Below are 24,503 nucleotides of genomic sequence, written 5' to 3'. Positions count from 1 at the left end.
CGATCGTTGTGCCCCTTACTTGACACTATGACAGCGTCAGACCAACGCAGTGGATCACAGGTGACGCTTTGCCAGGCCGCACGGCGACACGCCGCCCCGGCAGGAGCCGCCAGCCAGGCGTGCATCTGGCATCGGGGCTGGAGATTACATTCCGAGGCTGCGGCGAGCTCGGGCGGGACGGCCGGCGTGCAATCAGCATGAACTGAGCGGTGCGCTATGTGCGCTGCTGCATACTTTGACGATGAGTCGGCACGGGCCTGCGTCAGATGGACGTCCTGCGAGGCCGGAGCCGGCCCGGGCGGTCGCGCCAGCCGACGGCACGTGGGCACGCGTCGGGCACCACCGTCGTTAGCGGCAGAGCGCGACGTTGGCTGAGGTGTCCCCGTGTCACGTGAAGTGGAACGTGACCCAGTCAGACAAAGGCATCAGCTAACTACCACGTGCAAGTCGCGAGAGCTGCGGCGCCGAACGAACGCGCTAACCCCAAGCAGTGGGGCTCAAAACATGACGTGGTGTGTTGAATGCATGCGGAATGCCGCCACGAGATCTGCGACGGGTGGCCGGGTGTCGAGACGTGCGGCGCGACAACGACCCGAGCGGGCATCCGTCTCCGATCTTTCAGGCTGGTACAGACAGCCGGATACAGACGGCGACGGCTGATACAGACATGCTTCTCCGGTGCATTGCACGGCAGCCTCTGAAAACGAGGCGTGACGGCTCGGACGTGCCGGGTGCTTGCGCCACTGACGCTGTCTTCCCCACCTGCCACGACGCGCGGGCCAGCAGCCCGCCGGCGAGCTGCTCGGTGGTCGGTGCTTCGGCCAGCAGACCCGAATCTGTTGAAATTATGCGCACGGATACCGAATATTACGCGAGAATGGCAGCCAAACATCCGCATCCGGAGATGGCGAGTGGTAGCTTACACTTTGACCGACCTCGCCGTCCGCTGGCATGCTGGACAGGCATCGGACCATGTGTAAAAGTCGCATTGAGCCGAGAAATCGCCTGGCCTCTTGCAAAGTTCAGGGCTACTTAGTATTCTGTCTTGAAAGAAATACTTACAGGTGTTACGGGGATGATCATTCACTGTCACAGCCAAGTAATCAAATTACTCACCGGATCCACATGTATTGTTTATAACGATGCACCCGCGCGAGATGGCCAGGATAAATGCGACTGCCAATCTGCATGACTCGTTCGGACACCCGAGGAACACACGTCTGCCACCATAGCACGTCAAGGTGATTCTGAGCTACAACCGATTACCCCGCTACCTGCAAAACACGTCTACATAAAAATGCTGGCTGGCGTGAACACGAAGTATCGCCGGTAGATAACCACGAGGCCTCTTGACAATCACCTCCTCGAGCGCTCTCCTCCCGGGACACCCCTAGCCGCGTCATCCGCCGCATCGCTACGAAGTAGCCGCGATCACATCGCAGCGGAGGCACCACGGCCGGCGAGGCGGCCGCCCGCTCGAGCAGGTGGCCCGCCGCCGCCGGAGCAGGCGACGGTGGCGAGCCGGGTCGCGCCCGCCGCCGTCGAAGCAGGTGACGGTGGTTGGGCGTGTCGTTTCCGCTGCCGCCGGAGCAGGTGACGGTGGTGGGGCGGGCCGCTCCCGCCGCCGCCGGAGCTGGTGACGGTGGTGGGGCGGGCCGCGTCCGTCAGCCGCGCCGCTAGGGCCTGCCCGAACGCCACACGTTGCGCGTGAACTGCATGCCGTCGTCGACGCCGACCAGCACGTTGCTGACGAGGCCGGGCTGCTCGTAGTCGGGCGAGGCGCGGGAGGGCCACGTCGGGGGCGTCTCCAGCACGGCCTGCACCGCGAGCGGCACGCGGTGCGTCTCGTACTGCGCACAGAACGAAGCCGTCACAGGGCTGGCGATACAGGCAAACACCGCGGGACACAATCGGAGTTAGATATTGGACAGGCAATTAATTTGCTGCGAGTTCAACACCATCAATTCACGAATGGATTCAGAGCAATCTGTAGGCTACTTATTCATCACGTAGTCAGCACCCCGTTATTCAGAGCACAACTTTCCTACAAATCAAGTCACATTGCCTGGCCTGGAAGGCTGCCGATCTTCACCCGCAGTAAATCACGTGGACAGTGAGCGGCATCTGGACCCGCTTAGCCTCTGTCGATGTCATCGCGCGGCGCTGATCCTGATTCCTCAGCGGCGGAACGATCCAACTTCTCTGTTTCGGATGGGATGCGCCCCCAACGTCCGGCCACATCACAGCGATCGTCCATACAGCGTGGCCCGCCACACGGACCGCTCCGCACGGGACGGCCGCCTCGCGACGCGCCCGCAGAGGCACGGCCTCACTCTGGCAGTGGACCACGCAGCGACAGATGGCGTCCCCAGCCGGGGCGCCGCCGCTCAATCGTGCCGAGGTCGGCGCAGTGTCGAGTGTGTAGTGTAGCCCGCAGGTGTTTAATGTGACCCAGTCACGTGTCTATGATAGCCTGGTTAAGTGCCTTGTGTAGCCCACGAGTACGACATTCTAGGAGCCTGACCGACTTGTGGTCTAGCACTCACGTAACGTCCTTCAAGCCAAGCGCAGTGAAGCCGCGGTCATTCGAGGACGTCGTTGAGCCATACGACACCACCTCGGACGAGTGATAAAGATTCACGATCCAATGAAACTAAAATACGGGCATACCACAGAGCTTAGCAACCACCAGAGAGCCCTGCAGCGCATGCAATCGTGTCAAATTGACAACACTTAAACTTTCAGATGACATCTTAGAGTCCGATGTCAAAAAGATCCAGCGGTCTGAGAACCGCCAAAGTCAGGAATGGTCTAGGCAATTAACTACCTGACGCCCAATATTACTTAAACGCCGAAAGCGTTCAGTCGTTTACATACACAGTTTTTCAACATCCATGCGTGTTGACTAGTGCCTACTAGCACTATAAAGGTCGATTGCTTCCAGCGGCGGTGCTCATGAAGCTATCAGTGTGCCCTCTGGGGGCACAAGGACGCCAGACAGGCGGTCCGCCGGACCGACCCTCATCTGCAGCGCGATCGGTCAGCCGGCGGCCCGCTTCACGCCTGGCGCCTCTGCACGAGGTCGAGCGGAGAGCGGCGCGGGCCCGTATCAGCGGCGCAGTGACACACTGCCTCCATTTCTGGCCGGGCGGCGGTTCACGGCGGGGCCAGCCGGCCGGCCGTGATAGCGGGCCCCGCGCCGTTCCGACCCCATGGGGAACAGATAACGGAGTGCGCGACGACGTTTGCAGGAAACGGGGCACGTTTCGAGGCCGACGGGCCGATAGTCGCCCGCGCAGTCCCCCAATCCTCGGCAGACGACGCCGTACCAGGGACTCCGGTATCTGGGCATCACCCGGGGCGAAATCAAGTACCGCGAAATGGTCAGCCATCAACAGCTTAGCCGGTCTCTCCATCGCCACCTTCCGCAGCCCGGGATGGCTGGGATCGACTCCTCGCGGGGTCCACAACCAACATGCTGGTGGAAATATAAAGCACAGTAGGTATCTCAGTCCTTTATTTATGCCGACTATTTAGACCACCTTGTAGTATACACTATTCGCCATCCACGCGGTAGCGTCCGCAGCATTCAGCTGACATGAGCCAAAGCGTGTCGCTGAGTCATGCGATCCTCATGCATGACGACGGCCATGATCTTCTATGAAAGACCAGCTGACTGTCTTAGGCGGCTTTGGAGGCTCTGACGCACCCCTGACCTTGAATAGCTGTTACGCTGCTATTGGCGCCCGACCTTAAATAGCTGCTACGCTGCTATTGGCGCCCCTGACCTTAAATAGCTGCTACGCTGCTATTGGCGCCCCTGACCTTGAATAGCTGTTACGCTGCTATTGGCGCCCCTGACTTAAAATAGCCGTCACGGTGCCCCGCGGTGCCATTTAAATTAATTTTTCAGTCACTTAAGCACTACACAAGACAATATAGTCCACAAAGAGCTGTAAAGGAGTCGCGCAGCGCCATTTCTGCACAAACCACCGTGCCCAGCCTTGAGATCCGAGGTCCGAGATCCGACATCCGAGACCCAAGACCCGGGTCCGAGTCGAAGTCACAAGTCAGTGACCTAATGCGTTCCAAACTTAAACCTTGCGAGCTATGCGTGAAGTTTTCGTTTAAATCCGTCGGTTCCATCGCTCTGTGCTCAACAGTCCGTGATATAGCTCACACGAACTGGAAGGGGAAATGTTTATAGGCCGGAACGCTACACAGATTGGTTCAGAGACCCACACTTCAGTATCAGTGGCACCACGGACCGCAGACCATGGAAGCACACAAGAGCCATGAGACGACGACATCATGGACCGCGGACGATAAGCAAAAGATACCACCAATCACGTGCCATGAGAGAAAACGGCGGACGGCGGACCATGAGAAGCAAACGACATCACGGTCTGCGGACCATGGGTGGTGCATGACACGACGGACAAGGACCACAAATGATAGACGACACCTTGGACAGGGTCCATAAGGACCATAAGTGATAAACGACAGCACGGCCTGTGGATGGACCATGAGTGGTAGACGACACGACGGACAAGGACCACAAGTGATAGACGACAACACGGCCTGCGGACCATCAGTGGTACACGATCCCATAGACATGAACCATAAGTGGTAGACGACACAATGGCCAAGGACCATAAGTGGTAGAGGATACCACGGACAGGGACTATAAGTGGAGGACCACACCACGGACAAAGGCCACTGCGTCCTTGAGATCACCTTTTTTAAATCGTGTGATGAAATGGCAAGCATGCTCCAAAGAGACGTCTAAAAAAAAACTTGAGAAAAGTCATCTAGATAACTACTTCCGTTTACTGGCGGGAAGTCAAAGACGGCAGTGACTCATGATATTGTTATTAGCAAGCGCCACGCCACACTCTCGTCGATTACGCACACTGGCATCTGGATACGCACGGGAAGCGACCAATCACGCTACGCCTGCGCCTTGTAATCTCACTCCAACAAAGTGATGGACCGGACATACCATATTCCGGAGGAGCTGGGGGGCCACCGGGCGTGGCAGCCGGCCGCTCCGGCCGCCTCGCGCTCCGCTCAGGCCACGCCCCTGCCCACTCACCGGCGCCGCCGAGGCGTCCTCGTCGTCCGCGTCGCGCACGGCGCCCAGGTAGACGTCTACGCAGCGAACGAACGTGCTGAACAGCCGCTCCATCTGCACGTGGCGCAGCTCGCGCAGGTAGACGACGTTCTTGACGGCTCCCTCGAGCAGCGGCTCGGCCAGTGGCCGCTTCAGCCACACCTGCTGGTCCTCGCGCATGCGCTCCAATCGGAAGTGCGGGAAGAACACCTGCCGACACAGAGGCCACGGCTTGAACCGCGGACACGGTGGACAAGCACGGCCAGCGGATACGGTGGACCAGCGCCGGACAGCAAGCACGGTTATGGACGCGACTCGCAAGACCCAGGCCACGTCGGTTCGAACTGCGAGCCCAGACCAGCCCACAGCTCGTGAGCGCTCACAGCCCGCCGGCGCGCGATCGCACCGCCTCTTGTGATGCAAGCCCGAGCGGTCAACATCCGAGAAACGCGCGCAAACTGCGCCGCCCGTTAGCACGTTCTCATTGCGCACACGTGCATCCATAACTCCGTGCCGCCGTCGGGGCACTAGGCGGTTGTTTATGCCCCGCGGCGACGAGCGGCGGCGCCCCACGCGCCGCCACGCCGCCTGACCAGACGTGTTTGTGCCGGCGCCGCGGGCGAACCGGCAGATCAATTCGTGTTCCCAGTCATGTTGTCCGGGCCGCATCCCGGTGGACGGACGCCCCACTAATGTGGTTCCCGCGAGCGGCGACAACATGCCCCCGCGGATGGGCGGTGGGGGTGGGGGGGGGGGGGGAGAGGACCGCCGCGCCCACCCAGGGAGGTCAGGGGCCGCCGCCCTCCGCACTCGGCACGGAGCCGCGACCACACAGGCACAGCGGCGCGACGCCAGTCCGCGGTCACCAGCTGCCGGCGGCGGAAGCACAAGCAGCAGTGGCTGGGACTGGGGAGCTTCACTTCCACCGGTGTGACGCGTTTTCCGAATATACAGTATCGTGCGTTGTGACCAGATAAAAATAGACGGCGTGCTCTGGCGGGAGGTCTGAGTGATGTGCCCGGACTTCGTGGCGAGATGTAAAGTGGCAGCAATAAATGGCATCAGGATCCAGTTTTCATGGCACCGCGGTGTTGTTTCATTTCGCCGGGGGCTATCGACAACTGAGTTATGTGGCGGGATGTGTCCGCACGACACAAGCTGACAGCAATTAATGGTAACACAATCAAAGGCTTAATGGAACAGCAGTGTTATAGTCCAGCTTCGTCGCGTGACGTTGACAGCCTCGTGCGCGAGAAAAACGCGACATGGACCGAAAATCCCCGTAATTTAAATTGGTTTGAAACAATCAACCGAACTTGTATTGATAATGGTGAATTCTCGTAGCTGCATATCAAAAGGACTGAACAATACATGCATTGCAACAGGTGTTTGAGTTCGGAATTCAGCGTAGCAGCCAAAGAAAATGTTAGAAAGCGTATTGGACGTTTCTGCATGTGCTGAAGAGTCTGAGCCAGTGCCTGCTAATGAACCCATTCATAAGACCCGACCAACACGAGATATATCCTCGAATTTGCCGTCCGTTACTTATCAAGTCGGCGGGGGTGGGAAGATTGGCAGTCAGCGGGGTGAGAGTGGAGACTGGAGCCAACAACTATACGAGCAAACACCCCCAACCCATCCGGACTTTTCGGCGAGTTTGCTCCACCCACCACTGCCCAAAAAACCTTTGTATTCATCAGACGGTTTACGAGTTATAATTAGTTTATGGAAGCCCTCTGACAACTTGGGCCATCTTCTGACTTCGTCTTCACAAAACCAATTTCCAAGTTATGATCGAGTGGATGAGATGAAAATGACTTATTTCCGTCAGCTGTGGACAACTCGATTGTCTTTCATGACAACAATGACGGAGCGCTGAGGAACTCCCATAAAGATGCGAGTCTCAAGCGCCCGGCAAAAGGCAGTTAAAAGAAGTGATGCATATTTGTATGCGGATCTGAACTGATATGGCTATTCTAAAGATCATTGGGTGCAGTTTTCGGCCTTCACCTTCGTAAGACAAAACCCTTGGTTTCCGAGTTAGCCGCCTGCGAAGTTTTGCAGACTACCTCAAGGTCACCCAGGCCGCGGGGGCACGAAACCAAAAGACTTCAATTGGCTATAAACTAATGTGATGCATTCAGAGTAATATTCAAACAAGAACTACGTTTTGAGCGATATAATATGGAAAGCTGGACCGTGGTACCGGTTTTTACGGAAATCCACTTTGTAATCGAATAATTTCAGAAGAGCGTCATGCAAATAAATACCATATGATACCATGAGCGATATAATATGGAAAGCTGGACCGTGGTACCGGTTTTTACGGAAATCCACTTTGTAATCGAATAATTTCAGAAGAGCGTCATGCAAATAAATACCATAAAGTCACGGATGAACACGACACAACGAGAAAGGGTCAAAACACGAGCATACGACACTTGGGCCCTGAAATCGCCGCACCAATTACCGCGATCTCTCCCGGGAAGTTCAAGTGCTAAAAGTGAGTCAGCTCGTCCGCCTGGGGAGAAATTTTGCGACACCAGTCTGGCAGCCCCTCTACCGTCAAACATTCCATGGCGCAATCAGACGATGACGCATTGTGGAGCATGTACACCGAATAGCAATTTTTGGTCTGGGGCAGTTTTTTGAGCTTAGCATACCAATAGTTACAAGTGAGCTTATTTCATCACATCGAAGGTGTCTTTTTAATATAATCCCACTGACAGGCTGCGGGGAAAATATACCCAGGGAGTCTGATCTACGTGCTCTCATGACTTCTCCCGAGCGGACAGACTTGAGACTGCCCTAAGGCGTCTCGTTCTGTTCTGAGATATTCCATGCATACTGATGGCCCACAGGAATCCGATGGAAAGCCGCAGCGATACGGATGTGGTGGCTCCTTCGCTCCGACGCGCCACAAAAAAGTGGCGATCCGGGTTCACGTCCGGGTCCGGATCCGCGTCCAGGTCCGGGTCTGGGTCCGGGTCCGGGTCCGAGTTCGGGTCCGTGGCTGAGTCAGCGTCAGAGTCAGGGTCAGGGTCAAGGCCAGGGTCAGGGCTAAGACCAGAGTCAAAGCCAGACATGGTCACGGTTCAGCCCGCCCACCTGTCTGGGTAGCAAGCCGAGCCGAGTCACCAGCGTATGCGCCACGCTGCTGACGTAGGCCGGCATGGCGCCGTGCTGCCGGTGGTACAGCAGCACCTCCGCCGCCTGCGTGTCGAACACGTTGGTCAGGCCCACGCCGAACTGGTGCGCCAGTAGGTCGGACAGGCCGCGGCAATCGTGTACCACCTTCTGCACGTCGGCCGCCTCGAGCAGCGGACGCAGCTGCTGCACGGCCGCCGCGCCGCCGCAAGCCGCCACGTCCACCACGAACGCGAACTCGGCGGCGGCAAACGTCAGGAGGCTGAGCTGGCCGCGCCGGCCCAGCAGCACGCCTTCAGCCGCCAGCCCCAGCGTCTGCTGGCGGCGCAGGAAGGCCACTGCCTCCGTCAGCTCGGCAGCCGACTCCAGCAGCGCGTAGCCGTCGGGCCGCGGCAGCAGTGGCGGCGGCGAGGCGGCGCGCGCTGCCGGCGCTGCCACCTCGCCGCCCGAGTCGTCGCTGTAGCCGAGCGCCACCTGCACCAGTAGCAAGCTGTCGTCAACCAGGCGCTGCGGGAACGGTGTCGGCCGGTCTCGCGACGAGCGGTCCATTAGCATGGCATCGCGGCGCGTCGGCGGCGCCGGCACCGGCGGCGGCGCAGCCGGCGCCTCCGGTCCGGCCTCCAGCACCTCGATGCGTCGCACGTCACCGCGCAAGAACTTCTGCACGCCATGCAGCCGCTGCTGCTGCTCGCCGTCGCCGAACGTGACGCCCAGCAGGGTGACGGAGCCGTCACGCGCGCCCACCGCGTGCACCGTGCCGCAGTAGTGGCCCTCCTCGGCCGCCAGACGGACGCGGCAGCCGAGCAGGTCGGGCTCGAACGCGGCCGCCATGCTAGTCACGCTTGCCGCCCTTCTCCGGCTCGCGGAAGGCGCGCACGACGTACAGGCCCAGCGAGGCGTGCACGGCGACGACGGCCACGCCGGCCGCGTACAGCGTGCTCGTCGAAGCGTCCAGGCCCAGCACAAGCTGGAACAGCAAGCTCTTGGACGCGAAAAAGGCGGCCACGGGCACGAACAGGATCAGCAGAACATAGGAGAAGACGGTGCGGAAGACGGCGCTTTCCGGGACCTGCTGCTGCTGTTGAAGCTGGTCCATAGCCTGACTGGCTGAGATTGAGACGACCGACCGATATCAATCGAGGCCGAGATTAAGAAGCTTGACCTGAAACACAAGACTTAACAGCAGCTCGTACATGCCACAGTGATTTATTCAGACTGTTCGTCTAAATTGTCTGGTGACTATTTGAGAACACCCATAGTACTATAGCCACTTATGCAAGCACAAATTCACTTTATTCACCACTCCATAAATTTCACTCGGTCTACAAATCACACAAATGGTATGACAGCTCCCAGTTTGACATTTCTATGTTCTGATCTCTCTCTGATGAGCATTAACTGGCAAGCTAACACTCACTAATGATTTTACATGCCAACATTCTAGTCCAGACCATAGGCTTCACATCAGTGACCCAGAAGTTTAGCATTGGATGTGAGTTTTTACTGAGCAAAATTAACCAGGCCACTATTGTGTGAACTAGCACCATGCACTCCACTCCCAAACAGCACCAAATTCCTACAAGTACACATTCCTGGACTGCACTTGGACCATCAAATCAAAACATCAGTATACAATGGCAATTCCAAAGATGCAGCAGGTTTGTGCCACTGCCCAGCATCATAGTAGCGACCATGATTCAAAAGGCTGATCCAGCACTACAATATCCAATTTGCATCTACATGGGCCATTTACGTGAGGGAAAATGTGATAAAACTTTCCTGCATGCTGCATTTTGTGAAGGCATGCAACAACTGTTGTCCAATACCTTAAGCTGATGCTGGCTAGACAATCAGATGGTATATCCTATGACATTGCTGAATCTTAAGGCAATGTAAATTATTGTGCACACACTATGACACCATTGGATCTTCAAGTATCCTGACATCATTGGATCTTCAAGAAATGTAGATTACTATGCACAAACTATTAAAATATGAAACATTAGATGGAGCAGAATAGAGCAGCCAGGTTGAATTTGGTCACACAGTGTACTAGGACCAGGACAGGACTATTCTCCACAACTTTTTAGCAGGGCTGTCCAAGCCTAGTACAGCCTCATCAGTGGCCTCGTTGGTGATATATTCTTCAAGCATGTGACACATTTTCAAGCCAGTGCCCTCAGTCCCATCTCCCCATGTATAATATTCATCACAGTAGCTCATGAGACATCACTGGTAATAAATATTTTTTTTTAAATCTTGGTATGTCATAGAATTAGCCACCTGAATACAGCACAACACCAGACAGCAATAGCTCCCAGTGGGTGGCACAGTGTGCCAATGCACACAACAAAAGCTTCTGCTGTTTGAGGTTTGGGTAAATATGGAATATTTAGGATTTTAGATACCTGGATTTAACTACACTTTAAATATCACTGGTGCCAATTTCTATTCTGGTGGCATATCAGTTTGTCCAAACTGAGTGAAAAGTCCAAGCTGGAATAACAGTGGCAGCCCAACAATGTTTGTGTATTCACACAATAAACTGAAGAGGTCCAAGCTTGACATGCAATTGCCACTAGTTCCAGTGCAAAAGAGCCACTGCTACAAGGAATTAAAATGCTACTTGGGCAACTTGAAGCAAAAATACTCCCTAGCTTTTTAAGCAAAAACATGTTGAAAATTCAGCACAGTTTGGCCTGGTCCCCGCAAGAATGTCAACCAATGGATGTCATCAATCTGGAGACTTAGTTTTAAGCATGGTCAACAAAAATTTCAGTGCATAGGGGGCCATATTTCAAAAGAATTATGACATAACAAGGATAATTCTGGGCAAAAAGGGCCAAGACAAATTGTGCAGCAATGTTACAATATAATACACTTATTCCTGGCATATGCTCACCACACACAACAAGGAGTTTACAAACATCGATGCTTGCAAGGCATCCAGTGCAAAAAAATTAATATTGCAGACTGACCTATGATAGGTCAGTCTGCAAAATTCATTTCTTCACCTATGCCTGCCCGGTCACGCAAGATACATGTAACACGTTACTGCTTTGTTTTATGACACACCATTGGTACTCATTTCAAGGGGCTGAATTACACCCCCCCCCCATCCAAAAAATAATAATGGGCTTGCATCGACATGCCCAAACCCACGATGTCCAGAAAGTCCGGGATGCTGGACAGAACAGAAGCCAAGCACGACACTTCTGAACGGTAAGTTTGCGCCCTATTGGCTCGGTGTCTGCATGTTTATATTAGTGACACAGAGTAACAAGTAAGAGACTACGTACTGACCCTCGCTTTCTGCCCGCGGATATACAAACACAAACACAATAACAAACACGTTCAGGGACGATCAGATGTACCCGAATGTATGCCCTTGCCACGATTCTTTGGTCTTCGCCAGCCCTGCGTCAATAACGTGCCAAATGCGCCAGTATCTGGTTTAATATAAGCTGGCTAAACATTTAACAAGATGTTTTCTAATACTGAGAATACAAAATATTTTTTTATTTCAGTTATACTTTCTGAAGTCATATTATGAAATCAAATAAAATTACTTACATTTTAATCATAACTGTTGTTTTCTGTTTTGCAATTTTGGCCTGCTTTTTAAGTATGTGTTTTTTAAAACCGATAGTCTCTCTGTACAATACGCTCTCTTAACTCGACGCTTAGCTGATCACGAGGGCACCATCCGGCAGGAAACAATGTAAACATGAGGAAGAGTAGGCAGGGCCTAAAAAACGGACATACGAAACAGACACGCTCGTCGTCTGGCCGTTTTGATCGCCATGCTCTCTGTACCAATCGATTGCATGCAATGATATAAATCATGAGAGGCAATATCGAGACCTGACCTATCGTTAAACACCTCGAAAACGCGAATGGAAATTATGCATGCTGTGGCAGGCGACCCAGACTTCGGAGCCGATCGCTCTGATCGCCGCGCCGATCGCTGTGAAACCTTTAACATTGGATGCATTACACCAGATTCCGTGTTGCATTCCAAAATTCGTTTACCCTTGTTCAGGTCAAAAGTCGTGAAATTTCACGAATTCTAAGTTATTGCTGGCAGACAATTCATTTCTCAAACCTGCAACGCCGATTGCCGCGAAACACTACCATTCAGTGCGCCATTTACCGTGATACCCTTTTGAAGCTGCAAGCATAGTACTGATTTACATTTATGTCTTTTCCTGTTATGCTTTATCAACAAACAAACAAAAAATGCGCAGCTTGGCTAGGGTGACCTTATGAGGTTAATGATGTCGGTGTCACTTGATTAGCTCCAAAGTTAAAGTGTTTTACTCAAAGTCACGCTCTGAATTGGGCATGGTGTCGCCGCGATTAACAGAACGCACATCGCCCTGGAACGTACCACCACGTGGCCAGGGTCCACGTCGTGGTGCGTGGCTGGTCGTTGTGTGTGTTGTGCAAATATCGTACTGTCGTGATAACGTACATGCCTCGTCAGCATTCTTTTATTGGTTGCTGGCCCCAAGTCGCCCAGAGGTCCGCCGAATCGAACTGAGCCTGGGTCACGGCTGTGACGGGTGCTGTAAATTTGATGTGCCCGGCTGTGAGAGTAAGCTGGATGCGCCTCACCGAAACAGACCGATTTCGTCAGTGCCCAACTGAGACAGATCCATGACCTCAGAATCGTTCTTGAGGACGCGCTGCCTGCGTTTTGTATAACACTTGTCACCGAGGTACAAGTCCCAGAAGCAAATGGACAAGAAAGGTGGAAAAGACGTCACTGCTATGGTCAACCAGAACCTTGAGGTTTACAATGCGTGTTGCGGGCAGCCGTGCCAGTGCATTACTCGGCGATTTCGACTGTCCCAAATGTGGCGAATTGAATATCGTACAATGCATTTTGTACGCATTTGCTCTCCAAAAAAGACGACGCCCTTGCATTTGCGCGCAAACTGTGTAGAAATGTAATCGCCGTAATGTTTCTGACCGCAAAAATAAAAATAACTATGGTCGCGCGCTTGGACACTAAAAAAACAGACAATAGCGTATGGTTTTACGGTTTGCATTGCAACTGCTAAGTATGCCTCACCAAATGGCGAACGTTTCGGGACGATCGGAGCAATGCGTTCGGGATGAGCTGTCTGCAGGTAAGAATCATTGAATTTGTAAAATCTGGCAACTTTTGACCTGATATAGGGTTACCAAATTGTCATAATCGGGAATCAGATGTGGTGCATCTAAGGTGAAGGTTTCGCAACAATCGGTGCAGTAGGCTCTGAAATCTGAATTGTATGCTTTTGAACACAAATTTTCCCTTCGCGTTTTCGGGATGTTTGACCCCAGGTCAGGTCTTGATATTGCCGTTTCTGTCGAGAAAATGGCGAGGGAGCACGTGTGTTTGCTCATCAAAATCGTCAAGTGTGCGAGCCACTAGTTGGAAGGTGGGCCGTATGGTACGCCTCTGATCAAAACAATTTTGAGCGGATCTGGAGGAGTCTTGGGATACCCATAGAGTAGTGATTACCTAAAGTTTTCTTTTCAGGACGTTTTTACGCACAGGTTAAAAATTGTTGGGTCTCGAGCACAGGTTAGAAATTGTTGGTTTTCGAGCACAGGCTAAAAACGAACGCTGGATGCGACGCAAAATTTTCAATACCTATTCATCTGTTGATTAGACGTCCTTTGTGCATATTTGGAGCTTTAATCTACCAATTCCAGCGGCCTAGATTAGGTCTGAGATCGGCCTCTAAAAATTTTGACTGCATTTTTGGGTAATTTGCTATTGTTCAATCGTGCTATAGTGATGAAACATAATAGTACCTGCGGTTTGATATTTTTTAGTTTTCGAAAAGGCGAGGTCAGGGACCCGGAGTCCTGTTAATTTCTGGGGCCTGCTTTCTTTCCCAATTTCATATGACCACTTGGCTCATGTCCATGGCCCAGGTCATGACCTACCTCTACGGGTGCCTTCTGCAAAACATGTGCTGAGCTAAAAGAGGCAGCTATATAGGGAAGTTTTAGACGTAAAATTCGGATGTTCCACTGAGAACATGTTGTGATATAATTTCAGTGTATAATGAAGTCATTTTAGGTCACGCTGGAACATGCAAGGCCATTTAAAGTCATCCGAGGTCAGTGACCTGTATTGCCATGAGTAAAGGGGCTAGATGAACAAGCACGACGCGCGTAACCACCTCCATATCATGTTTGTGAAGCTGGTGACATGCGATTTCATGTACCAACGTGGATGGTCTCAATTTGCCATAAATACATTGCCACGCGTGGAAGGAGCTTTGTATCATTTATGCAACAGCTTTCTGATCTCAAGTACTTGTAGGTATACAACACGCAATTTCTGACCACAGAAAAGCATTGTACTCGTCACGTAGACCCGGTCAGCGCTTTCATTTTTTGTTTGGATGGGTTGCACGTTTGACTGAAGTTGGCCTCAGGTGATCTCTAGGTCATCCTAAAATGGCAGATTTGTCTCTGGAGCATTTTTCCCGCACAGCTGCACCTAATAAACAAGCTTACTTCAGAAGCGCATTTGGAAAATATATCGGGCTTTTACACAACTGGTATATCAATTTTGAACGGTGACATGATCTGACCTGACGTCTGTGGGGGGAGGGAAGTGGTCGAAGTGGACTCCCCACAGCCTAAACGCTGAATTCCGTGCCCTCAATGTCCGTCTTGACGTGCTAACATAAGCTTGAGCTGTATCGATTGAAACGACCGTTTTTGACCTTTTCTTACCTCTGGTGAAGTCACCTTTGACCTGAGGTGAAAAATTTGATGCGCATTCTTCATGATTTGACGGGACTTTTACAACACAATTTTTTCTCATACGGTGTCTGGAAGTGTGAGATCCCAGGTGGGAAGTCAACTCCCTCCCCCCCCCCTCAGCCGGGCGGGGGTTAAGTCACTGGTGTTCAGCTTACTGGGCCCACCAAACTCAGTGCTGGTCGCGCCCCCGACGGCACGGGGTGTCTTTCTCGCCGACCGCCGAGAGGCACTCCGAGGGTCCGCCATTGGGTCTGTTATTGCCTTTTGACATGCTATGCTGCCGGTCTCACGCGCGTGTTTGGGACTCCGGTATCAGATGAAGTTAGACGGATTCGTCATTCACATCATTATGTTTCCAGCTCATAATTTCCGCAGTAGATGCAGATATTCGAGGCTGGTCTGGACAGTAACTCCTTGGCCATTTCCCGGCCAGAGGAACAGCGAGCCAGGGTGACTGAATAACCACAGACACCGGCCTGCCAGTCTGACATCCCTTATATGGTGAGGTCTGGGATTACGGCGATGCTCACGGGCCCTCGACGATATTCAGTTTTGCAACGTTACCGCCTTCAGAAGGATCGTCGACATGTTGCATCTCCGCCACACCGGCCAGCAGACGGCGAATAGGCTGACCAGCCATAGCGGGAGGACTGCGGCCGCTAGTGCCGGTCTGAGCTGCCGACCGGGTGGTCTGGGCTGCGGACTGGCTGGTCTGGGCTGCCGACCGGCTGGTCAGGGCTGCCGACCGGTTGGTCAGGGCTGCGGACTGACTGGTCTGGGCCGCCGACCGAATGGTCTGCGCAACGGACCAACTGGTCTGGGCTGCGGATCAGTGTTTTCTGATTAAAATTCGAACGCTCTAAGCACGGAGTTTTCCAGAAAGGAGCTTTGTAAGTTTCTGTAACATAAAATCCCGCATGTATTGCCAGAACATGGCCAAACCAAGTAAAAATATGAAAAAATTAAAAAGAAAAGCAGTGGAGCGGTGGTGTTTGCTACTGCATAGAGCATTCGACGAATGTAATGATCCGGTAGTCCATGCAACTGATCTAACCAGATTTACCACGAATGTCCTTTTCTCTGCCAATAGGCAAGGCAGCTCTCGTTTTCAGTCCTTATGTCCATGCCAGAGTGGCCGGATTTTATTACGGCCGGGTAGAGCACACATGCCTCACTATCCCGGCATCAGCAATATTCTTCAGTCCAAAGATATCCTGGGACATCTGGGGCCGATGGGGTTCAAAGTGGCGACTCATTCGGTACTATTGCAGGCAGCAATTATCTGTCTGTCAGTGCAGCTCAGTTGTTTCCATCACACATTGAAGTAACCATCGTTTACTTCTTTACACTCGTCATTGCAAGTGAGCAGCATGCGTCGATGGTGCGGACGGCACAACCGCAATAGTTACCAGCTGGTACGCCCGGGCTCGGTGTTGGCACCGGTAACCATGTGCCTGCATTCGGTCGAGTTTGTCAACCGCCAAGGTTATGTGATGCAGGTCTGTGCGAGCATACTCGACGAGAAGCAAGCTGGGGTGGTGCAGAAAACACCCTTTTGCCGGCCAACGTAACTGATTGCTTTGTTTTCAGCTTCCGAGCAATACACGTTTTGTAATACATAGAGTGATCCGTCTAAAACAAAATTAGCAACCAGTAGCACGCCACCCCATCCAATAATGTCATATTACCCCGAGCTGCACTGTCCGGAAAAAGAGCTATGGATGGAAATGGCGTCCTGAATAAGACGGCCACCTACCCGCCACGCAGACACAAATATTTGCACGCACAGAAAACGGCGCATGTACAGTGTCGCTGGGGAAATATGAACGGCTTGGTCATATAGTGTAGTAAATTGATTGATGCCAGGGTCATTTAGAGCCAACAGTGATGTGACCCTGGATGACGTAAGCTGACACGTTGGACACTACCGTAATCTCGACGAGTGCGATATACCTCCACCAAGCGCATAACGCAAATATTGTGTTAATTGAACCCAGCTCATCGCCGCGTTCTGTTGTCTTCAAGTTAATCTTACATGGCTTGAGTCGGCAGGGCCATGTCTTAGGTAGCCGAAGGGCGAAATACAGAAGGTGGCAGGGAGATAGATAACGACTCATGTCTCAAGCGGTCTCATGATAAATACGGTGAGACGTGAAATAAAAACTTGACAAAGTCACAGCCGCCGTGAAATAAATATACAAACTAAAACATTAACGCTCACTGTCAGACCGAAGGTAAAATCAGTGTCACGCAAATAAGCCACGCAGATTTAAGGAAAACTGACATCAATCAAATGGTGTGAAAATGTCAGAATGTGCCGCTTAAACGCAATGTTATGAAGGTCTGAAAACGTTCGGCTAATGCCAATGTCAATAATAAAAGACGTTTAGCACTGAGCCCAGGCGCTACCTGGGTGCGTACTGTATAGCGGGTGGCCACTTTTTTGTGCGGAGTACTGCATCCCCAGCAAGCATGGTGAACACCGAAATGGTTCGGGATCACACGTACTTGCTTTCGACCTGTCTGGTGTGAAATTGCCCGCTGTATACTAGACCAAAAAGAAATCTTCGACGCCTGGCGCTGGCCATTTCTGACGGTTTTCAGGGCACTCAGACAGTCATTCGGAGGGGCTCAGTCAACAGCCAACGAGCACTTGAATGTCAGACCAATCGAAACGGACGTATGCGATAAGTGTGAGTTTGCTCGAAGCGCTCTTCTTTGCCGGGCGTCTGAATAGTCCCAAATTGACGGGACAGCATCGCTCGGCTGACTGTTCGCCGCCTTCTAGCCGGACTGGGCTCGACGATGGCCATTGAGCTCTCGAGCGCGCGGGACGCCGACTCAATCGGTGTTTTCGTCGCCATTGTCGCGTCACGCTCCTCTGATGAGACGCTCTTCCTCCACCCCCGCTGGCACCTCTCACCGTTTTTCTTTCTCCGGTCATGTCCTTACCAGTGGCGCAATTTTAGACCCTGCTCTGTTCTATTGCCAGCGTATGCTTTTCTCTTATTTGTTTTTTGTCCGGCGGCTCAGCACCCCTGATCGCACTTGCCTCTGTTGCGGTAGATTACGCAGGGTCGATCTGTATGACATGGTGTTGTATATCTGGCTCCGTATGTCAACCTGTCTTTGTTACTTCACGGATACTCGATGGCTCTTGTCTTTATATAACAAACATTTCGGCGTAAAGCACGGCAAAGGGAAGAACTGCTAAAGGCTGTGAATTATCAGCGTATGCTGGCAGTGCACTGAAGTACGACCGAGTAGTCAGCGTGTCTGACAAATGGTTGTCGTTCGACTGATATGGCAGCCCACGCCCGCAACGATGCACAGCAGCTTCGTATTGAGCGAGCACCCAGGCTATTGGTCATTGCTGCCCTCGCACGAGAAGACCAGGTAACGCACGACACGCCTAGGTCCACGTCATGTCACGCCACATCCGTCTACGTCACCGATTTTGTTTCACGTTAAGATGGTCTTCAAATTTGTTGCAAATCCTGTACAGCTGTTGCAAAACAGATCAATGCATGCCACGATGCATGGCTCAATACACTATTACCCTCGGCTTTTCATAGCAATAACCGTGCTACTGCAGCTCATTCTTCCTTTTTTGTAGCTAGCACGCATATCGTGCTATAAGGCATCGCTCACCCCAGCTGAGGAATGCTTGCGAGCGACCAAAGCCCAGAATAAAGGTCGGTCTATCCAGCATGCATGCAGACGAGGCGCTCACGGCGAGATAAGTTAATTTTGTACGAAAAGTTTGGGGCTGAAAGTAGAGGGCAGACAGATTGACGCCGAGTCGGGCGGAGCGCTCGACGTTGGTCTGTTGGGCCGTGAATGGCACCATTTCGGAGCGCGAGGTTCCGTGGTTACCGAGTCGTTCCACCAGAATCGTTGATGGGGGCTTTGACGGTCCCAGCCTCTGCCTCCCACTCGCAGTTGATTGCTTCCGACTCCCAGCCTCTGGCTTCCCACTCCCATCCTCTGTCTGCTACTGACTGAATGGTCAGTGGTACGGTCTGTGCCAATGGCCATTTAGATGTTATTGTAAGCATTTGCTTGCCGATGAATCACACGGCGTCAGGCATTCACAACCTCGGTGAATTTTTAGTCTGTCTTGAATGTATGGCATGGACATAACCAACGTGCATTTCAAAAATCGCTAAATGGTTCCTGGTCAGTGAATTCAAAAGGATTTATCGGCAAGCAGACGTTTATTGATTTAACGCCTTAGAGACCCGGGTTTGGCCCGTCACGGCTTGGTCGTTGAGATCCGCAGTTTGTTGCAACATTGCAAGCGACGATCTCCGGCCAATCACTTTTGGAAAGGCGAGATAGAAGTAGATGTAAGCTACGTGATGTACAGCACAGCGACGAAGGCGTGCACGATGCTGCAGGCAAGCGAAACTTGTCCTCACAGCGCGTGTGTCAACTCTGGCAGTAGCGGTGCTGGCAGCGGGCTGACAGATTGCCAAATGTAGACAGATGTCTGGAATGAGCTGGTGACACATGCGTAAGCAGACAAATGTGAACAGATTCTGATCGCGTAGTTGCTGCCAATGCATGTCTGTGGAGTGTAACTGTTCTTCCGGCCAGGCTATACAAGTACAAGTTCCGTCTGCATACAATACGGCCAGAACAGGGTACATAGCCGAGTGAAAATGTCGTTATCGTGTATGCGAACCAAGCTGTATAGCGAGAAAACCACACAGCATTGGTTGACACTGCGAGTGTAAATCAGATATATGGCTTCGTTACCATCGCACCGCGTGAAATTTTTCTCCGCTAGCGACTGACTGCCTTGGGGTAAGACGTGTTTCAACCATAACAAGTATTCCTGATATCCCAGCATCCAATCACCGGGCAAGGCACATTCAAACAGTATCCCTAGTTTGCTGGCCAGCCTCATTCAAAAAGGGCTGAGTTGACGTTTGTCACGTGACTGATGATGCCGCAGGCCGCGGCGAATATCTAAGGATCTAACGATGAGCTCATCACGACTTCAGAGCCGTTTAGCAATCGCAGTATCGGCCAAACAGAATTGCACCAGGCGCCGATTAAAAGAGCGCGTTTTTAAAGCTCAGAATCAAAGCACAACAAATAAAAAAGACTCAGAAAATATTCCTAGCGAATAAAATGGGTCAATGTCAAGTCCGATTAAGGTTGTCATCTCCAGTCTGGATTTCATTTTTCGCAGCGGCGGAACCTCTCTTAAATTGGGATGTGGCTGACAAAACTAAGACAACGCATACCCACCTCATGTTCACCACATCCCTGGCCTGGGGAAAGATGCTGGGCTCGTTATCTGACGATGCATGCGCCCACACCCATACATGGCCCACACCCAAACATGGCCCACACCCATGGATGCCCGCTCCCATCGGACCCGGACCTTTTGCCGGCATGCGTGCATCAACCGCAGCAATGCCCGATCACATTGTTCGGCCTCACAGAGAGGCATCAGCTAGTCGCTGGCTGGGGAGGGCCTGTCCAGGCCTGGGGAGGCAGTACAGCAGCATTACGCCGTCTTTGGCATTGGTGCTTACCAGGACCCGAAACTGAATCCGCCCATGGCAGCCGTACCCTTCTCCCAGTTAAGCCGTCACCCTTGTGCAGTAGCGCAGGTAGAGAGGGGGGGGGGGGGGGGGGGGCACAGGGAGCACGTTCTCCCCTCCCTTAGTTTCCGAGGGTCCTTTGGGCCCCTCGGAACCTATGATTAACAGCCCGATTTGAGGGACCGAAGGGCCCGATAAGCCAATCGGAGGACTCAGGGACCCCGGCCCGCAGAGCCGGGCGCTCCAGTGCCAACCAGTGGGCCCTTTGCGCTGATCAGGGACCCACCGAGTCGATATGGGCCCATAGTTCGGTCAGACGACACCAGTAACGCACAGTAATGGGCCTAAGGGCCCATTTCCTAAGCAGGAACAAAGCCGGAGCCAGTGATCTACATTGCTCTGGGTCCTACAGCGCCTAACAGAGGCCCTGCATTGTCAACGGGCAACGAGTCGGCCAGAGGCATTGTTCGAGGAGGCCCGAAGGGCTTAGAGGGCCCAGTGGGTCCGGTGATCAAGGGCCCAATGGGAGGGTCTAAGGGCATAAAAGGCTGGTTGGAGTCTTATTCAGCGGCCCAGACCTGCGAAGACGGACCCTCAAATAATGGTCAGAGGGCCCTTTGCGCCGATCGCGGACACCCTGAGTCGATATGGGCCTATATATCGGTCAGATGCCACCGTACCACGTAGTCAGTTCATGGGTCTGAGGACCCACTTCCCGGTCAACTATGAAGCCGGGGCCAGTAATTTACACTGGTCTGGGGCCTTGTATTTATCAGGGACCCACAACGCCTGACAGAGGGCCCTGTGCGCGCAAGGGTCCCGAGCCAACAAAGTGAAGTGTTTGATAAGGCCCGAAGCGACTCACCGGAACCCACGATCAAAGGTCCAGTTGAAGGACGTAAGGGTCCGAAGGACTGGTTGTAGGTCACATAAAGAATCGCGGCCCGTAGGGTCATGACCTGAAGTATCAGTCAGAGGTCCTCTTGCTCTGTTTAAGGAACCCCTTAGACAATGCGGGCTTCTAAGACGGTCGGAGACCACGAACACCGAACAGTCGGCTCCACGTCTGTCTGAGCTATTGAGACCCATTTCCCAAGCAGAAACGAGGGCAGAGTCCGCGATTTGCAATTTTCGGGTCCCTGCCACAATGAGGGGCTCCTGTATCGGTTAGGGGCCACAGTGCCGAGCAGGGGACCTGCGGTAGCAAGTGATCGCGAGTCGGAGCAGTGTGTAAAGGCCCCCCGCCCATAGTCACATTAAGGACCCCCATCCATAGGTCCGCGGTCTCAAAAATTACTCACATGATTTCTCGCACCGACAGAGATATTGATACGGAGCGTTCCTCTACTTCACGCAGAGATCGCGACCAACGAGCAGTCGGCTCCGTGTTGGTCTGAGTTGTGGGAGCTTTTTTCCCAAGCAGGGACAGGGTCGGGCCCGCAATTCATGTTGGTCGGGTTCCTGTATCGTTCAGGGGCCCACAGTGCCTAACAGGACATTCTGTGCCAACACGGGACCTCGGATCGGTCGGGGAAGATTTGCTCAACAGGGACGGGACGGGAGCCGGAATTGCAGAGGGCCTCTTGCGTTGGTTGGGGCCCTCTGGCAATCAAATGAAACATAAAAACTTATCTGGAGGTTTCACAGTAATGTAGCAAACTTGTCCTGTGTCAGTCAGGGCCCCCAGTACCGAACGGTGGGGCCCCCAACCCTACGCCATCACGGGCCCGTTACGCCCAGCTTGAGTCTGTGCCAATTATTTGACCACCTGCGGCGAGCAGGGATTTTGTTGTTAATGACAGTTCATGCGTCGATCCGGGGTTTAATGCGCGTGCCAGAGGGCCTCCCGCGCCAGGACGCGGACCAATCTGATACGATGCACCCCTCTAAAGGCGTCCGGATCGGCCAGGGAATGCCGCCCCGTGTCGCCGGAATGACGGCCGGAAAACACACCGCGATGGGAGAAAATGACCTTTCAGTCCCTGACCGGGAACAACAATGTGCCTCTTAGTGTAGTGCTCAAGGGGCCCCTTTACCGGAAAAGGGAGTCTCATTAGTGCTGAGTGGATTGGGATGAAATGACAAACGAATACGGTCATCCTATCTTCCCCGAGAACATTTATTATTTTGCAGAATCGACTAGTAAAACAACTAACGTCAAAAGGTTTGAGTCTGCGAGCCAGGTGCCAACAGCGTAGTAGTTATCGCGCCTGCTTAGCTCTGCGCGTCTTGGAAACCACAGGTACGAGGCCTGATTCCCCGCGGTGCCCGCCCTTCCCGCCAGGTTGGGAGGCTGACGGCGCCACATAGCCCCACCAGCTGAGTGCGTCATAAAGCTCCAGTGACACGCCCGCAATCCCCGGGAACAAGGATAGCCATGGCTTGGGTCGCATTTTCGTAAAACCGAACGGCGTTGGTCAATGTAAGTACCGCCGAGGGGTGGGCGTCGGGTGGCGCCGGTGGGCAACAATGGCCATCGTAAAATAATGCTTCTGAATATCTTCTAACATTAATTCGTGCCCCCCGTACGTACGCACGTACCCCGTACCCCAGTTAAAACATAACGCCGGGCGAACCTTTTTTTAACTCTAAGGATATCCTCTGTGTTGTGTGCTCGCCCAGCCGGCCCGGCGGCACAGCATGCTGTCCCTGCCGTGTCGCTGCGCGGCTTCGGCCGTACGGTGGAATGCGACCTACCACCGCGGGCGCTGACCGCCGTCCCGTGGCGGACCGTACGGGACGCGTGATAGGTGCGTGTGCGCGACCCCAGTGCAAGCTGACTTATGAGTGGTTGTTCACCCGAACTGAATGCAATGTCGTGCCTGCCTGGGATAGCAGGGGCAGTACGCCTCTGGACTCGGTCCAGTACAAATCGCCGCATCGGTACACGTCTCTGTCTGACCGAGCTGAGTTGAACCGCTGGACGAAGACATCACACCTTGGACGGGTTAACATTTACAGCAACACGACAGAGATTTTGCCTTACTCTTCCAGTTCCACCACCACATTGCAGCACCACTTCGCGTTGTTATAAAGACCAATAAGTTATCGTCATAAATCTAAAAACCGCACAGGTGAAATGTATGCCCGGAACATCTCTTAATGTCAGATTTGATGTCCAGATGCGCTCAAAGGTACTCATTTGATATGCGTCACCATTTTCGTCCATCTGTTGGCCACAACCTAGTGTGAGCCACAGGGCGGCCGCCGCGCTGCTTATGGAGACTGTAACGTCTGGCATCGAGTTTTTTCTTTCTAACGCGTGCGAGTGCGCATACACAAAAACAAGTTAGGTAATTCATACCACTAATCGATTCTGACTGAATGTTGAAGATATCGAGCCAAACATAGCTTTGCCATGTTAATACAAATTGTTTGCCCATTTTAATCCCCAATCTACATTCGCGGAATCCTTGCTATCTCTGTACCACCCGGATAAAATTCCGACAAAGTTTCTGAGTTCCATCGATTTAAAAACAGTCCACTTGACCAATGTAAAAGGAGGAGCGCTGGTGATTCAATTCATGCAGTCATATAACGCGTGATTTTGTCAGTTTATTTACCCTAAACTTCAGGCAGAAATGATCTCGCGGTAGCGTCTGGCCCTTATTCCAGTTGTAGAAAGGAAAAATGTGCAATATACATAGATAGATAGATAGATAGATAGATAGAGAGAGAGAGAGAGAGAGAGAGAGAGAGAGAGAGAGAGAGAGAGAGAGAGAGAGAGAGAGAGAGAGAGAGAGAGAGAGAGGGAGAGAGAGAGGTATATATATATATATATGTATATATATATATATATATATATATATATATATATATATATATATATATATATATATATATGTGTGTGTGTGTGTGTGTGTGTGTTTGTGTGTATGTACGCATATATATGCATATATATATATATATAT

General features: G+C 52.6%; 2 protein-coding genes across 4 annotated transcripts; both read right to left on the bottom strand.

The window, feature by feature from the left end:
• Positions 1–1,118: 1,118 nt before the first annotated feature.
• Positions 1,119–9,091, bottom strand: LOC119097215 (piRNA biogenesis protein EXD1). Its single transcript, XM_037220269.1, has 5 exons — positions 8,879–9,091; positions 8,699–8,767; positions 8,222–8,659; positions 5,096–5,323; positions 1,119–1,850 (listed from the first exon to the last, which is right to left on the bottom strand). The coding sequence occupies exons 1-5, from the start codon at positions 9,089–9,091 to the stop codon at positions 1,677–1,679; spliced, it is 1,122 nt and encodes a 373-aa protein (XP_037076164.1). The 3' UTR covers positions 1,119–1,676.
• LOC119096995 (vacuolar ATPase assembly integral membrane protein vma21) lies at positions 8,945–11,671 on the bottom strand. 3 transcript variants are annotated; one of them, XM_037219998.1, is made up of 2 exons: positions 11,611–11,671; positions 8,945–9,422 (listed from the first exon to the last, which is right to left on the bottom strand). In XM_037219998.1, the coding sequence occupies exon 2, from the start codon at positions 9,354–9,356 to the stop codon at positions 9,093–9,095; it is 264 nt and encodes an 87-aa protein (XP_037075893.1). In that variant the 5' UTR covers positions 9,357–9,422; positions 11,611–11,671; the 3' UTR covers positions 8,945–9,092. The 3 variants fall into 3 exon arrangements, with proteins under 3 accessions (XP_037075893.1, XP_037075894.1, XP_037075892.1); XM_037219999.1 differs by having other exon boundaries at positions 11,635–11,671; XM_037219997.1 differs by having other exon boundaries at positions 11,564–11,630.
• Positions 11,672–24,503: the final 12,832 nt, after the last annotated feature.

Source organism: Pollicipes pollicipes, unplaced genomic scaffold (genome assembly GCF_011947565.3).
Source record: "Pollicipes pollicipes isolate AB1234 unplaced genomic scaffold, Ppol_2.1 Scaffold_4295;HRSCAF=5057_pilon_pilon_pilon, whole genome shotgun sequence".
Classification (NCBI taxonomy): domain Eukaryota; kingdom Metazoa; phylum Arthropoda; class Thecostraca; order Pollicipedomorpha; family Pollicipedidae; genus Pollicipes; species Pollicipes pollicipes.
Note: the sequence above shows the minus strand (reverse complement) of the source record. Positions and strands in the feature narration are given on the sequence as shown.